This window comes from Procambarus clarkii, chromosome 5, assembly GCF_040958095.1.
Source record: "Procambarus clarkii isolate CNS0578487 chromosome 5, FALCON_Pclarkii_2.0, whole genome shotgun sequence".
Taxonomy (NCBI): Eukaryota; Metazoa; Arthropoda; class Malacostraca; order Decapoda; family Cambaridae; genus Procambarus; species Procambarus clarkii.
The window spans coordinates 35682100-35699552 of record NC_091154.1 but is presented as its reverse complement, the minus strand read 5'-3'; the positions used below and the strand labels follow the sequence as shown (position 1 = coordinate 35699552).

Sequence of the window (17453 nt, the reverse complement as noted above, 5' to 3'; positions counted from 1 at the left end):
CTTCGTGAATCTGGCCCCAGGTGTACCTCATTGTAAGCTGGATGACGATGGACGAGTGTTTAATATGTATTCCTTCGGTTATGTCTAATCTTCCATTGTAGTTGTGTCTGTCGATTATTTCGGGGTTGTTGGCCAGGATATCAATGGTGATGGTCTAGTTGTATTTAGATGTTGTTGTTATAGATTCAGCTATTCGGAACAAGTTCCAAGTAGCACGGGCTATGGTGAGCCCGTAACTTACCTGGCACAGGAGCGGGGCAAGTAGCACGGGCTATGGTGAGCCCGTAGTGGACTAACCTGGCACAGTAGCGGTGCTGAGTAATTTCATTTCTGGGACTGTGTATTTAGAAATTATGTGATCTTTTATCGAGCAACGTTTGTGCATTGTCAGGTGCTTTCGAGCACATTTTGTTGTCTTGCCTGTATATTGATACCGTTGGGGCTGACAGTTCCTAAGTGGGCGTGTAAAGCCATAGACAACTTTCGTGTCTTTTAAGACATTTCGCTTGATGTTGGTAAAGGTCTTCATAAGCAGGTTGACAGTGCATCACCGGTAGTATGGTCAAGGTCCGAGTAGGACCTTGACCATATCCTGTGGTGAGCCCCTCTGGGGCCCCTCTGGGGCCCCTCTGGGGTACCTCTGGGGTACCTCTGGGGTCCCTCTGGGGTCCCTCTGGTGTTGACATGGTCGTCACGAAGGCCTATGGTATTAATCTTGGTCGTGTTGTTTCAGCTGTCGACGCTGCAGGTCTCCCAGGCCTGCCTCTGGTCCTACTGAGTCCCACACAACCTGTGCTGGTAATGGTGGCGGCGTTTTCCATCTTCAACTGTTTAATTCGTCAGTGTTTTAAAACTGCCCTTTGCGCACCTTCCTTACAAACTATATGCGACTGAAAACTCACACCCCAGAAGTGACTCGAACCCATACTCCCAGAAGGAGCAACGCAACTGGTATCTACAGGACGCCTTAATCATAAATAATAATAAAGTTTAGACATTGATCTCACAAAAGTTTATTTGCGGGATGACGATGGTTGATTGTGTGGAGCTTCTGAGCACCTGGAGTGTTAGTCAAGCTGCCAGGACCTGCACCTGGAGTGTTAGTCACGCTGCGAGGACCAGCACCTGGAGTGTTAGTCACGCTGCGAGGACCTGCACCTGGAGTGTTAGTCACGCTGCCAGGACCAGCACCTGGAGTGTTAGTCACGCTGCCAGGACCAGCACCTGGAGTGTTAGTCACGCTGCGAGGACTAGCACCTGTAGTGTTAGTCACGCTGCCAGGACCAGCACCTGTAGTGTTAGTTACGCTGCCAGGACCAGCACCTGTAGTGTTAGTCACGCTGCCAGGACCAGCACCTGGAGTGTTAGTCACGCTGCCAGGACCAGCACCTGGAGTGTTAGTCACGCTGCGAGGACCTGCACCTGGAGTGTTAGTCACGCTGCGAGGACCAGCACCTGGAGTGTTAGTCACGCTGCCAGGACCAGCACCTGTAGTGTTAGTCACGCTGCCAGGACCTGCACCTGGAGTGTTAGTCACGCTGCCAGGACCAGCACCTGTAGTGTTAGTCACGCTGCCAGGACCTGCACCTGGAGTGTTAGTCACGCTGCGAGGACCAGCACCTGGAGTGTTAGTCACGCTGCGAGGACCTGCACCTGGAGTGTTAGTCACGCTGCGAGGACCAGCACCTGGAGTGTTAGTCACGCTGCCAGGACCAGCACCTGTAGTGTTAGTCACGCTGCCAGGACCTGCACCTGGAGTGTTAGTCACGCTGCGAGGACCAGCACCTGTAGTGTTAGTCACGCTGCCAGGACCTGCACCTGGAGTGTTAGTCACGCTGCCAGGACCAGCACCTGTAGTGTTAGTCACGCTCCACCACCACTGCTACTTCTTTCACCTCAATCAACTACCCACACGCTAACACTACCAGCACCGCTACCAGTTTTTCCACAGCAACTCTACCAGCACTACCACTACCACTACCACCATCCTCAACAACTCTACAACCTACCAGACCCAGAGGAAGACACATGCCGAATAAGGAGAAAGACTTAAAATTAAATAGCAGATGAGTGGCGCTGCCCAATAAACTCGCCCCTCGGGGCAAAAATTTAAAAAATTTAAATTAAATGGCAGATATTCTAAACAAAAATTTAGGCCAGGGCTGCAAACAATGGAAGAGCATTCATACATTTATAAAACGCTTGAGACGGAAAATCTTCAAGAAGTCTGTGAAAAGGTTAACGTTGTTCCGATGTTTAAAAAAAAAAAGAGGATGGGAGGTACTGATACATATGTCATGATAAGTGCTGGAGAAAGCTGTCAGATTGATAATGTTGGAGCATCTGAATGAGACAAACTATGGGACAAAAGGTCAGCATGGATTTAAGAAGGGAAACGGATTGAGTTCTATAACAAAGTTACTAAAATAAGACAGGAAAAACAAGGCGGAGTAGACTATATTTTCATAAATTGCCAAGAAGCATTTGGCACTGTTCCTTGAGGTACTGTTCCTTGAGGTACTGTTCCTTGAGGCACTGTTCCTTGAGGCACTGTTCCTTGAGGCACTGTTCCTTGAGGCACTGTTCCTCATGAAAGGCTGACGTACAGCATGATGACACAGGCTGTGGTAACTGGGGAAATACTGAACTGAGTAAAGGAGTACCTGTAGGACACGAAACAGTCACACTCAGAGAGGAGGTTTCAAGCTGGATAAATGTAACAAGTGAGGTCCCACAAGGCTCCGTTCCGAGACAACTTTTGTTCCTAACTTATGTGAACGACCTACTTGAGGAAGTGAGCTCGTACATGTCTGTGTTTGCAGATGATGCAAAGCTGATGAGGAATGTAAAAATAGAGGATGACTATAGTAAATTATAGTAGTGAGCAAAAAAAATGGTTGCTGGACTTTAATCCCAACAAGTGTAAGGAAATAAAGCTATAAAGGAGACCAGGAGTCATCTACACCATAAGGGGAAGACAACTGCAGGAATTGGAAAGAGAGAAATGTTTGAGAGTATATTTAACGCCAACATTAACACCGGAGTCATACATAAACATGGTAACATTGGCAGTTTTGGGGACGCTGGCAAATATAAGGATTTGGTTTAGAGACCTTAATTAGGACTCCTTCAAGGCAGTCTACACAACATTTGTTAGACCAGTACTGAAGTATGCAGCACCCGCACCTTGAGAAGCATAAAACCAAAACTGGAAAAGAACAGAGTTTTGCAACAAGATTGATGCCAGAGCTAAGATGGTTCAGCTATGAGGACAGGCTAATGGAACTAAATCTCACACGCCTACCACCACCGCCGCCACCACCACCACTACCAACACACCCACCACCATCAACACACACACTGTGGAGTCTGGTAGGTGAGTGGACAGCGCCCATGACTCGTTATTCTGTGGCCCGGATTCGATTCCCGGACCAGGCAGAAACAAATGGGCAAAGTTTCTTTCACTCTTAATGCCCGTTACCTAACAGTAAATAGGTACCTGGGAGTTAGACAGCTGTTACGGAGCGGCTTCCTGGGTGTGTGTGTGTAGAAAAAAAATAGTTAGTATTTAGTAACAGTTGATCGACAGTTGAGAGGCGGGCCGAAAGAGCAGAGCTCAAGTCCCGCAAGCACAACTAGATGAATAGAACTAGGTGAATACACCACCACCACCAACACACCCAACACCACCACCTCCAATACACCACCACCACCAGCAACAAGGCATCATTGTCACCACCAACAGTACCACCACCACCACCGCCATAACCTTAATGGCCCACACGGCCGTTTATAGACTGATTACGAGGTGGCCAGCAACTATCCACCACAAGACAATATATCACACGCTTCTTAACACTTTTAAGTGACAAGTATATATTCTCTTACAAGTATATCTTTACCTTCACGTTGCCCTCTGTAATCAAGTGAGGCTCCACCCAGCTTAAAGTATCTCCAACCTCCATTATTTGTGGACGGTGTCTAGCCTGGCTGTGGACTCACCTGCCTGGACTTAGCTTGACGAGTCTGCTGCAACGGACCTCACTGCTCCGCCGCCTTGTCGGTGGTGCGACGCAGCAGCTGCTCCAGACCCAATCCGTTAGCGAGGTGTCGACACAGTGCACAAGGATAATATGTCTACACGAGTCGGATCAATAATGAGTGCGGCGTCGCTGGCTCACAAAGGTATACCATTAACTTAGCTAAATGAGTAATAGAGTATCTGTAGGACAAGAAACAGAGTCACACTCAGAGAGAGGCTTCAAGCTGGAGGAAGCTTGAAGCTTCAAACTGAGATTTTAACGTTGGAAAGTATTTATAATATTATTATCTTGCAATCTCCCTCTGAGAGACTAGTCTATCCTTCTGAGAGACTAGTCTATCCCTTTTTGTTCAGTGTCCTTACACTGAAACTTCAACAGCAACTTATATCAGGGGGAGGAGGGAATTATCAAGGGAAAAACGCCAAGCTATTGCGACTATATAGCACTTGGAAGGGGGTCAGGATAAGGATTTGTGATGGGACGGGGGGAAAGGAAATGGTGCCCCTCTACTTGGATGGTCGGGGATTGAACGCCGACCTGCATGAAGCGAGACCGTCGCTCTACCGTCCAGCCCAAGTGGTTGGACCTTTACACTGAAAGAGAATGTTCGTGTGATCATGTGGTTATCCGGCGGGGAGGGGGGGGGGTAGATAACACGTCCTTAGTCGCCAAAATTGGTTATCTCCTCAGTATTTATCACTACAAAAGTATTTTTTTTATTTTGTATTTTAACAAGTACCACTCCCCCCCCCCCCCCTTGGCATTTTGGTATATTTGGAGGGTGTCGAGGCTCTACTGGCCAAGGTGTGCTAGCTCCCAAGCCCCGCCTGTGACCTAACTAGCCATGCATGTGCCCGAAACGCTGCGCGTACTAGTGGCTTTACAAGATTGTAAATACTATGCTATGTATTCTCTCTAACCCAATGTACCTTCTTGTATATAAATAAATAAATATGTATTGAGACAGCAGGTGACAGTAGCGAGGCCGGCCACGAGACATCCGGCCACCACTGTAGAGGGCGCCAGTGGTGGTGGTGGTCCGGCCGGAGCCAGCCGTGGGCACCTGCCAGCCAGCCAGCTGCCCGGCTCGCGTGTCGCATACAAATATTCCTCCTCGACTTTATAAAGCTGTTTCATTATCATTATTTAATTATTTTGAAATTACCGATTAAAATTAATGTTTAAATCGGTTATGGCCAGACGCTCCCCCCCCCCCCCAAGTGAATGGTGACTCACGCGCCGGGCATTTAAATTCAGTGATAGTGATAGTGGAGTTGTGGCGGGGGGTAGGGGGGGGGGAGGTCATGGGGGAGCGTGATGCAGGGTAGGAGGGGGTAGTGAGGGGTCACAGGGAGGGGGTGAGGTCACGCCTGGGGGGATGAGTGAGGTAGGGGGAGGGGGGGGGAGGCGAAATATAAAAGGGGGGGAGGGAAGTTCTTTTTTTGGAGTAAAGATGGAGAGGCACCAGTGAAGAAATAAGTTTGGAAATGTGAAATATGAGTTATGACAGCAGGCGGGCTGTCCGCCTTGCTGACACCTGTGTGTGCTTGATAGCTAAGCTAAGCTTGTCAGGGACCTGTAGGTGTATATGAGCATGGTTCCTCATATTTCCTCATATATGGCTCCTCTTATATGTATTTCAACATATATCAATGTTTATAAGTGAATACTGTGTAGCATTCATATATACACACTAAGGTACATGTTTTTTTGCGGGGGGTGAGGTTCTGGTCTGTATTTCGTCTTGTAATTGTGTATTGTGTAGCCTGATTTCCACTGTGTAGATCTAAACTCTTGAGTCACCAGCTGTAGGAGCGGGGCGTCATCTTGGAGAAGTCTTTCCATCATCGGTGTCTTCTAACAATTCGATGGTGTTCCACACCCTGGAGGCTTGCTGCTGTAGTCTGATGTTCAATGGTTGTTTCTTCAGGAGTTCATGTCGCTCCTGGATTGTCTGATCATATGGTGGATGGTGTTCCGTTGCGATTCTTTAAGCCTTATTTCGCACTGCTGGGTGCTCTTGCATGCTGGGTTTTTTTAAGGTATTATTCGTTCTTTTTTTATGAGGATATCAACACAAGAGTGAATAAAGTAATTGCAAAGCTCCAGGTACCTCATGCCAACTGGTCTGATAACTGGGCGATTCTTGAGGTTATCTTGAGATGATTTCGGGGCTTTAGTGTCCCCGCGGCCCGGTCCTCGACCAGGCCTCCACCCCCAGGAAGCAGCCCGTGACAGCTGACTAACTCCCAGGTACCTATTTACTGCTAGGTAACAGGGGCATTCCGGGTGAAAGAAACTTTGACCATTTGTTTCTGCCTCGTGCGGGAATCGAACCCGCGCCACAGAATTACGAGTCCTGCGCGCTATCCACCAGGCTACGAGGCCCCTCCTAATAATTAAGGTATTATTGGTTTTTCTATATTGCTTTAGAACCATGGATAAGTGTAGCTGTATGTTCGTGACAAGGTTAAGGAATCTTCTCTGTTTGCCTAAGGCTGTTAGGCTCTCTCTCTCTGTCTCTCTCTCTCTCTCTCTCTCTCTCTCTCTCTCTCTCTCTCTCTCTCTCTCTCTCTCTCTCTCTCTCTCTCTCTCTCTCTCTCTCTCTCTCTCTCTCTCTCTCTCTCTCTTTCTCTCTCTCTCTCTCTCTCTCTCTCTCTCTCTCTCTCTCTCTCTCTCTCTCTCTCTCTCTCTCTCTCTCTCTCTCTCTCTCTCTCTCTCTCTCTCTCTCTGTCTCTCTCTCTCTCTTTCTCTCTCTTTTAGAACAACACAAACGTATGAGGAAGAAACACCAGGAAGAGGAACACATGGGTCGTTAGCCAACAGATACTGCCACAGATAACTGCTGTAACAAGGACCTTTTCACAACGGAATACTGTTACCGGGAACTTTTTACAGCGAAATGCTGTTGCAGGGAACATCTCATTCATACTGAAATATTTCGTCATGGAAAGTTTTCATATCATTCGGATGTAGGGGCAGGGATTTTTTTCCTAGTGGAAATTCTATGTCAAGGAAGTTTTCACCGTGAACTACAGAGCGAGATTTGAAGATCGCGAGAAGTGGAATTGACGGGGTGAGCCTGGCGTTGTGCTGGGGCGGTAACTGTCGCCTCTCATGTTGTTAGTGTGGAGGTGTTAACTAGCGAAGGTATGCCTCTAGCAGGTGGGACTCCCCCTTATGTGTTCTGACTGCTAATGAGACGCCCCCACCTCATTCCCTTCCTAATGACCCGCCATATGCCCCACCTCATGCCCCACCTTCTTGCGTCTCCTGCTTATTTTGTATTTGATTTAAACATTCTAAATACAATCGGACGATGTTTTGTGCTATTACCTCTTATCGGGCTTATTAGTTTATTGCCATGGAGTTATAGCGGAGTCGGCGGTGATTATCTCTTGTTTCGATCTGACAATTAAGCGATATCGGGCGGCCGTTGTGGCCGGCCTGTGTGTTTATCAGGATCATCTTGTGGGTTCGGAACCTGTTCTGGTCGAGGTTCCGTCCTTACCAAGCGGATTCGCGTGCTTGGTGTTGGGTCTGATTTGTTGGTGTTTATCCTCGTCATCTTTATAGCGGATCATCCTTTAAGGTTTATGACAGGAGGGAGAGGGAAGTATGGGTGCGGCGGAGGGGGGAGGGGAGAAGCGATGGGAGGGGGAGAGAGAGAGAGAGAGAGGGAGAGAGAGAGAGAGAGAGAGAGAGAGAGAGAGAGAGAGAGAGAGAGAGAGAGAGAGAGAGAGAGAGAGAGAGAGAGAGAGAGAGAGAGAGAGGTGGGGGAGGGAGGAGCGATGAGAGAGAACGTTCCTCATTTGGCCCTAACTCTGAGGACAAACAGAAGTTGGCAATCACAACACAAGACGCTCAGCCATCAACAGCGTAATGCTACTGCTGTGCCCTTCTCAACAACTTCAGTCCATCATTGTTCGTTCATTCCTAGACTGACTCAGACATTTGGAACACGTTTGCCTTGCTCAACATGCAGATACACGACACAACAAGTCAACCAACCACACGAATAGTTTAGCACACAGTTGTCTCCTGGTTCATCCTCCTCCCCCACTGGAGAGTTTCTTTAAATACAAAATTTAGTTTATTCGTGTACAATAATAATAAGCTCATAAAATATGCGAGTTTCTAGGCTCGTGCTTCAGATGAGCGGATGAAATATTGCAGCTCTTACCTTGATGGTTCACGAGGAACATCAACACAGTTCCTAGAGAACCCTTGACTTGGAGGGGAAAACGAGAGAGAGAGGAGGGAAGGATTGAAGGGAATTATCAGGGAGAAAGCGCCAAGCCATTACGACTATATACACTGGAAAGGGGTCAGCATAAGGGTTTAGGATAGGACGGAGGGAAGGAATGATGCCCAACCACTTGAACGGTTGAGGATTGAACGCCGACCTGCATGAATGGAGACCGTCGCAGGGAAGGATTGAGTGAGCGCAAGGGAGAAAGAGAGAAAGGTACGATGAGAAAGAGTTAAAGAAGGAAGGAAACTATCAGGGGCGGTGACGTCGAGAGGGAAGGTGGTGACAATGTTGTCAGTCAGAGGGAAGGTGGTGACAATGTTGTCAGTCAGAGGGAAGGTGGTGACAATGTTGTCAGTCAGAGGGAAGGTGGTGACAATGTTGTCAGTCAGAGGGAAGGGAATTGAGAGTGGCGGTGGGAGGCATAAAGAGATAAGACCGTCAGGGACGCATAACGAAGGGTACCGCTGGTGGCGGAGGAGACGGAGCTTACAGCGGCGCCCTACATCAGGTGTAGGGGCGCCGGTGATGGCGGGGCGGGCCATCCTCCACCACCCTCAGTGTCACCCGTAACAAAAATGTTAGTTATTGCTGCTGTTTGCTATTTATCTGCGCGCGCGAGCCCGTACCAGCCCAAGACGATGCTGGAAAAAGTTCAGAGATATGCCACTAGGCTAGTCCCAGAAGTAAGAGGCATGAGTTATGAGGAAAGGCTGCGGGAACTGCACCTCACGACACTGGAAGACAGAATAGTAAGGGGAGACATGATCACTACCTACAAAATTGTCAGAGGAATTGACAGGGTAGATAAGGATAAACTGTTTAACACTGGTGGGATGCGAACAAGGGGACACAGGTGGAAACTGAGTAACCAAATGAGCCACAGGGATGTTAGAAAGAACTTTTTCAGAGTCAGGGCAGTTAACAGGTGGAATGCATTAGGCAGTGATGTGGTGGAGGCTGACTCCATACACAGTTTCAAATGTAGATATGATAGAGCCCAGTAGGCTCAGGAATCTGTACACCAGTTGATTGACGGTTGAGAGGCGGGACCAAAGAGCCAAAGCTCAACCCCCGCAAGCACAACTAGGTGAGCACAACTAGGTGAGTACAGACAAACACACAGGATATGGAGTAACATTGATGAGATAAATTAATTCATATCAATGTTTGCTGTTCCCAAGATTTACTGTATAATGCAATAATTTTGTTCATAATATAATGCAATTATTATATCTGAGCTTGCTAAAGCACCTTAATCTCCTTCTGTGGTTGAGTGCTCAACAACTCACTATGTTCCGCAGCAGCTCTCTTGCCCTGCCCTTGTAGAAGAGACGCAACACCATCTGTGCTGGCCAGCATTGTGGCCTCTTATTGCAAAAGCAGTTCGGTCATCTTCTGTAGGCACGAGATCAATAACACACTGCACTAAATGTAGTCTAACAGCCTCTAATCCTGTCACTGGAGGACAGAATAAAATGTATTTATGCTGGTTAGCATTTTAAGTGGTGAAGTCTATGGTAGAATTTGTTTTGCTGGTGTAAATACTGAGAAGAATTAGAACACAGAATTGTCATATATTGCATAATTAGGCAGCCTCCAAACTTGACTTGAATTACAGGGGAAATTCCCCCTATCTTGTGTATAGATAGGGAAAAATGAACAAAAATGTCGATTCCAACACAGTACAAAGTTTTAAATGTTAGTTTAGAAAAAATGCTGAGCGCTGAAGCCTGCGAGCACATTTAGGTGAGCACATGTAAATGTATCCAAGGAAGAGCACAAGTCCCGTGTCGGCGCCTTCCCCGGCAATCATCTCCATAAGAAGACTTTACGTGCAGACGGTGAAAGCGAGGAGGCAGGGAAGGAGGGCCGAAGGAAGGGTGGGAGGGGAGGGAGGGAGGGATGATGGTAGATATTTTGCTGTAAAAAACTGGGTATGAGTACAAACTGGGTGAAGATGAGGACACTCTCCTTGAAGTCTTGCTACTGTTTCCTGGGCCCCCCCGAGGCGGTCAACACTTTTTGTTATTAACACAGAAACATCTGCATTTGTGCAGCTGCCCTAGACTATGTGAAGGGGAGTACAGTGTGTCAAAAAAGCTAGCTACGTGGTGCTCAAAATCCCCATCACACAGGATGGTTAGTCATACAGAGGCATGTGATCAGTAGTCTGCACTGGCAGACTCTGGGTGCATTATGAGGATATCATCAACACACGAGTGAATAAAGTAATTGCAAAGCTCCAGGTACCTCATGTCAACTGGTCGGATAACTGGGCGGTCAACACGTGCTGTGTGCGGACACAGGAAGCCCTCCAGGCCGCCTCCATCCACATTAACGTTAGGAAAGTTATATTATGTCGAAACAGATTCATCAAAGCCAGAAGGTGGTAGTGATGGTAGTGAAGGTGGTGGTGGTGGTGATGGCTGGTAGTGGTGATAGTGAAGGTGGTGGTGGTGGTGATGGCTGGTAGTGGTGAAGGTGGTGGTGGTGATGGCTGGTAGTGGTGAGAGTGAAGGTGGTGGTGGTGGTGGTGATGGCTGGTAGTAGTGATAGTGAAGGTGGTGGTGGTGATGGCTGGTAGTAGTGATAGTGAAGGTGGTGGTGGTGGTGATGGCTGGTAGTAGTGATAGTAAAGGTGGTGGTGGTGATGGCTGGTAGTGGTGATAGTGAAGGTGGTGGTGGTGGTGATGGCTGGTAGTAGTGATAGTGAAGGTGGTGGTGGTGGTGATGGCTGGTAGTGGTGATAGTGAAGGTGGTGGCGGTGGTGATGGCTGGTAGTGGTGGTAGTTATGGTGCTTACCTAACACTAACTATGTGGGGAGTAAAGTCTATCACTCTTCAAGGCCCTTAAGGAGCACCTCACTCCGCCATAGTCTCCTTGGTCACTCTTGGAGCATCAAAAATTCACTTGTATTATTAAATTAGACTAAACAGCATTCTATTAAAGCGGAAATATAACTGAAGAACCTGATCTAACCTGTCCAAACGATCCTTGCCTTAATACACGCCATCTTAGGCCTTAATATAGTACATATATGTGCTATATTGGGCCTAGGATTCCTTAAATTAGCTTTTTTTAGCTTTTTTTCTTGGACCTTTTTTGCAATTAATAGTACAAAACACGAACTTTTTTGGGGTGCCAACGGTACATAGTGGTACATTGGAGCAGGTAGCTCTGCAAGTGTTATTGTTTTAGGAGGAGAGGTTGAGAGTACGCGGCACCGGCGTGGGAGTCTCACCTTGTGGAACAGAAGCAAACTAGTGAAGCGTGGTACTGTTCCTTGAGGTAGTGGAGCGTGGAACTGTTCCTTGAGAGAGGTACTGGAGCGTGGAACTGTTCCTTGAGAGAGGTAGTGGAGCGTGGTACTGTTCCTTGAGAGAGGTAGTGGAGCGTGGAACTGTTCCTTGAGGGAGATAGTGGAGCGTGGAACTGTTCCTTGAGGGAGATAGTGGAGCGTGGAACTGTTCCTTGAGGGAGGTAGTGGAGCGTGGAACTGTTCCTTGAGGGAGGTAGTGGAGCGTGGAACTGTTCCTTGAGGGAGGTAGTGGAGCGTGGAACTGTTCCTTGAGGGAGGTAGTGGAGCGTGGAACTGTTCCTTGAGGGAGGTAGTGGAGCGTGGAACTGTTCCTTGAGGGAGGCAGTGGAGCGTGGAACTGTTCCTTGAGAGAGGTAGTGGAGCGTGGAACTGTTCCTTGAGGGAGGTAGTGGAGCGTGGAACTGTTCCTTGAGAGAGGTAGTGGAGCGTGGAACTGTTCCTTGAGAGAGGTAGTGGAGCGTGGAACTGTTCCCTGATGGAGATAGTGGAGCGTGGAACTGTTCCTTGAGAGAGGCAGTGGAGCGTGGAACTGTTCCTTGAGGGAGGTAGTGGAGCGTGGAACTGTTCCTTGAGAGAGGTAGTGGAGCGTGGAACTGTTCCTTGAGAGAGGTAGTGGAGCGTGGAACTGTTCCTTGGCGGAGGTAGTGGAGCGTGGAACTGTTCCTTGAGGGAGGTAGTGGAGCGTGGAACTGTTCCTTGAGAGAGGTAGTGGAGCGTGGAACTGTTCCTTGAGAGAGGCAGTGGAGCGTGGAACTGTTCCTTGAGGGAGGTAGTGGAGCGTGGAACTGTTCCTTGAGAGAGGTAGTGGAGCGTGGAACTGTTCCTTGGCGGAGGTAGTGGAGCGTGGAACTGTTCCTTGGCGGAGGTAGTGGAGCGTGGTACTGTTCCTTGAGAGAGGTAGTGGAGCGTGGAACTGTTCCTTGAGAGAGGTAGTGGAGCGTGGAACTGTTCCTTGGCGGAGGTAGTGGAGCGTGGAACTGTTCCTTGAGAGAGGTAGTGGAGCGTGGAACTGTTCCTTGGCGGAGGTAGTGGAGCGTGGAACTGTTCCTTGGCGGAGGTAGTGGAGCGTGGTACTGTTCCTTGAGAGAGGTAGTGGAGCGTGGAACTGTTCCTTGAGAGAGGTAGTGGAGCGTGGAACTGTTCCTTGGCGGAGGTAGTGGAGCGTGGAACTGTTCCTTGAGGGAGGTAGTGGAGCGTGGAACTATTCCTTGAGGGAGGTAGTGGAGCGTGGTACTGTTCCTTGAGGGAGGTAGTGGAGCGTGGAACTGTTCCTTGAGGGAGGTAGTGGAGCGTGGTACTGTTCCTTGAGAGAGGTAGTGGAGCGTGGAACTGTTCCTTGAGGGAGGTAGTGGAGCGTGGAACTGTTCCTTGAGGGAGGTAGTGGAGCGTGGTACTGTTCCTTGAGAGAGGTAGTGGAGCGTGGAACTGTTCCTTGAGGGAGGTAGTGGAGCGTGGAACTGTTCCTTGAGGGAGGTAGTGGAGCGTGGAACTGTTCCTTGAGGGAGGTAGTGGAGCGTGGAACTATTCCTTGAGGGAGGTAGTGGAGCGTGGAACTGTTCCTTGAGGGAGGTAGTGGAGCGTGGAACTATTCCTTGAGGGAGGTAGTGGAGCGTGGAACTATTCCTTGAGGGAGGTAGTGGAGCGTGGAACTATTCCTAGAGGGAGGTAGTGGAGCGTGGAACTATTCCTTGAGGGAGGTAGTGGAGCGTGGAACTATTCCTTGAGGGAGGTAGTGGAGCGTGGAACTATTCCTTGAGGGAGGTAGTGGAGCGTGGAACTATTCCTAGAGGGAGGTAGTGGAGCGTGGAACTATTCCTTGAGGGAGGTAGTGGAGCGTGGAACTATTCCTTGAGGGAGGTAGTGGAGCGTGGAACTATTCCTTGAGGGAGGTAGTGGAGCGTGGAACTGTTCCTTGAGGGAGGTAGTGGAGCGTGGAACTATTCCTTGAGGGAGGTAGTGGAGCGTGGAACTATTCCTAGAGGGAGGTAGTGGAGCGTGGAACTATTCCTAGAGGGAGGTAGTGGAGCGTGGAACTATTCCTTGAGGGAGGTAGTGGAGCGTGGAACTATTCCTTGAGGGAGGTAGTGGAGCGTGGAACTATTCCTAGAGGGAGGTAGTGGAGCGTGGAACTATTCCTTGAGGGAGGTAGTGGAGCGTGGAACTATTCCTTGCCTGAAGTATCCCACCATGTAAGGCCCAAAATATGCATTACTTTAGGATTTAAGTCTGGCGTCCATCATGTAAGGCCGTGTTGAGTTATCCCAAAAGATCATAGCCTGACTACCTGGCTGTTTGGCCTCCTCACGCCCACACCCGCGGTGGCTCCTCACGCCCACACCCGCGGTGGCTCCTCACGCCCACACCCGCGGTGGCTCCTCACGCCCACACCCCACCCACACCCCGTCCACACCCCGCCCACACCTAAGCCTGGTGTGTGTGTGTGTGATGCTGGAAAAGATGTCAAAATCCTCGTATCTGATGTGGTATTTTCTGGGGTAAAAATCGAGTATTTTTGTATAGGGTACGAAGGCTGGAGGGTGTCCCAGTCCCGCCTTTGTCACAGTTCTCATGAATTAAAAACGCGGTAAAAGTTGTCTAGAGTGTGCCTGGTACCTTATAAGAAACTTCATTGCTCAATAAAACCACTCTGGGAACGATCGACCGCCAGATCTATCACGGCCTGTATCGCAGAGGAGGAGATGGGAGGAAGGGTCGAGAAGGGGGAATGGGGAACAGGAATGGGGAAGAGGGAAATAATATGGAAGAGGAAAATGGTCTCCAGGCTGTGAGGTTGGTTATGAATTACCGGGTAACGTGATAGACGCCGGATTACTGGGTTGTTTCAAGCGTAGGTTAGACATATGGATGGATGAGTTTGGGGGGTGGAGGGCGAATTATTTTTGTGTAAGACGGTATCCATACAGAAGAGATTCTGAACCCTTTATTATGAGGACTCTGAAGGTTAGTTGTGAGAGCTGTCACAGTTAATGTCAGACTCTTGCCTTCTGTTTTGTAAGATAAATTTTTGAACGTTGGAAAAGTGGACTATGAATCATGGGACAATTATTCCTCCTGTGTTTTTCGTGATCTTGAAGCTGTGTGTCTTCAGTGTCTTCAGTTAGATAATCTAGTATATCTATATTCTGAATTATATCATTATATTCATGTTGTATCATGATAAATTTTGCCTTTCACATTAAAAATTCAAATTCAAATGTTTATTCAAGAAAAGTACATACATACAAGAGGTTATACAAAAATTGATACATTTATAGATAGAGCTAGTACATACAATGCCTAAAGCCACTATTACGCAAAGCGTTTCGGGCACATTAGTTTTTTTTCACATTTCTAACATTAGTTTTTACACCTGGGGTGTTAGTCCTCCAGCCCCCCCTCTCCCCCCTGCCCGGGAAACTAGCACAAGCACCGGATGGAAGATGGTGGTAGGCTGACCATCCAGTGTGACCCATGTTAGTGTTGCTGTAGGTGCTGCCCCTAGACGGTTTAGCAAGTTACTGTAAAGAGTGGCCGATCCCTTTAGCGTCGTTTAATAGATCTGTGATGGCGTCAGTTTATGTAAATGAGGTGAAACAGACGGTGTGTGAAAATGGTTCACTTCTGACACGTCATCGTCTTCCAGCCCGTCCTCCAAAAATGGGGAGGTAAATGTACACAGCCCCATAAGTGCAATTATGTACTATGTATAACAGTTAAGAATTGTACTTATTTACACTAAGTATTAAATCGTACCGTCAAATATATTGTGAATATTTGAGTTTACCTAAAAAGCTGAATAGAAAACCACAACCTAACCTAACCGTCTTAGTTTGTGAAGATAAGAATTTTATATTATCTTAATTATAACTAATACTTAACCTATAGCTATACTGATATTACAGTTTTATAAAACAAATAAAACAAAACTAAAATATTTCAATAAATTGTAAAGTAACTCAGGATATTTTCAAATTTTGTATAAAATCTTAAAAATATAAAATATATTGTATAGAATATGTTTATAGCAACTGAGCATTAAAATTTCATCTTAAAATTTTAAGTGTCCTAACAGAAAACGAGGAGATTTAAATCGGGGGAGGGGGATGGGTAAATATAACAGCCCCATAAGTGCAATTATGTACTATGTATAGCAGTCAGGAAATGCACTTATTACACTTAGTATTAAAATGTACTGTCAATTCGGAGGATGGGTAGCGTCTTCACCTTATTCATTTGTGGCGGGAAAATCCATTGTTCTGGAAAACTGGTTTAACCGCCGATAAAATTAGAGAAAACGGGCACAATAACAAAGTAAATTAGGGTAAACTATTCATTTTGCTCCATATGTTATTTCGTCGTCATCTGCTGATCTCGTAACTACAAAAATGAGGGAAAACGGGAGATTCTTGGCTCGTAGCACATTACAATGTGCGCGCCTCCGCACGGTCGACACCACGGCCAGTATCCCTATATGGCTTCTCAGATAATTGAACGTCTGCATAAAGCATGAATTATTCAACATTATGGTCGACCGGACGTGATGATTAGGAGTCTAGTCCTGCGGGAGGCAAGACTTTATGGCACTTTATCCTTGGACACACGACCCAGATTGGTGCCTCGAGGGAGGGGGAGACGGAGGAGGAGACTAGCAAAAGGAGATGGGGTATTTGTAAGGGGTAGGAGGACAGGGTATTTGAGCGGAGGAGGTGTGGGAGAGTAGGAGGAAGAGGAGGAGGTGTTGGTGAAGGGAAGGAGAGGGGTACTGGAGAGGTGGAGACAGGAGGAGAGGAGTGATAGGGTCATCCCGAGGCAGGTAAGACTTGGTGACACTAGCACACAGCCTGGACCAGCGCCTCCACAGACACGAAAAGGAACTCTAACAATGCTAAGAATACCAATAATAATAATAATAATAATAATAATAATAATAATAATAATAATAATAATAATAATAATAAAAATAATGCATAAAGAAATCACATTAACGTGATGTATCAATGAGAAAATCAATAGTGGCCGTGAGGAGGATTCGATTAATGTGATTTCTTCGTGTATTCGAAGAGAAGCGTTGGAGGCGAACGCCTAGACCACAGCCTCAGAGACAAGCGAAGACCTGAGACAAGAGGTCAATAGGGACCATTACCTTGTGTGTCTGCAGGGATGCTATTACCTTGACGGGTGAGTGTCGTATGCTACAGGTGAGTCGTTAGGGGTGTGGCTCTTCACGTGCGTGTGTGGACATGAGGCCAGGCTGAGTGTGGCTCTGAGTGCCAGGCTGAGTGTGGAGATGAGTGCCAGGCTGAGTGTGGCTCTGGGTGCCAGGCTCAGAGTGTGGCTCTGGGTGCCAGGCTCAGAGTGTGGCTCTGAGTGCCAGACTGAGTGTGGCTCTGAGTGCCAGGCTGAGTGTGGCTCTAAGTGCCAGGCTGAGTGTGGCTCTTAGTGCCAGGCAGAGTGTAGCTCTGAGTGCCAGGCTGAGTGTGACTCTGAGTGCCAGGCTGAGTGAGGCTCTGAGTGCCAGGCTGAGTGTGGCTCTGAGTGCCAGGCTGAGTGTAGCTCTGAGTGCCAGGCTGAGTGTGGCTCTGAGTGCCAGACTGAGTGTGGCTCTAAGTGCCAGGTTGAGTGTGGCTCTTAGTGCCAGGCTGAGTGTAGCTCTGAGTGCCAGGCTGAGTGTGACTGAGTGCCAGGCTGAGTGAGGCTCTGAGTGCCAGGCTGAGTGTGGCTCTGAGTGCCAGGCTGAGTGTAGCTCTGAGTGCCAGGCTGAGTGTGGCTCTGAGTGCCAGGCTGAGTGTGGCTCTAACTGCCAAGCTGAGTGTGGCTCTAAGTGCCAGGGTCACC

The 17453-nt window shown here is 48.1% G+C and overlaps 2 protein-coding genes across 2 annotated transcripts in view; one reads left to right on the top strand and one right to left on the bottom strand.

Moving 5' to 3' along the window:
- Positions 1 to 17453, top strand: part of LOC123766080 (extracellular matrix organizing protein FRAS1) — a 368121-nt gene that overhangs the window by 123265 nt on the left and 227403 nt on the right. The gene's annotated exons all lie outside the window — the stretch shown is intronic.
- The window catches only part of LOC138351656 (mucin-2-like), a 25552-nt gene continuing 10562 nt past the window's right edge, over positions 2464 to 17453 (bottom strand). Inside the window, exons 2-4 of the mRNA XM_069303670.1 lie at positions 11541 to 13241; positions 2787 to 2833; positions 2464 to 2663 (exon numbers count right to left, since the gene is read on the bottom strand). Coding sequence (XP_069159771.1) covers positions 2464 to 2663; positions 2787 to 2833; positions 11541 to 13241 — 1948 coding nt within the window. The remainder of the gene's footprint in view (positions 2664 to 2786; positions 2834 to 11540; positions 13242 to 17453) is intronic.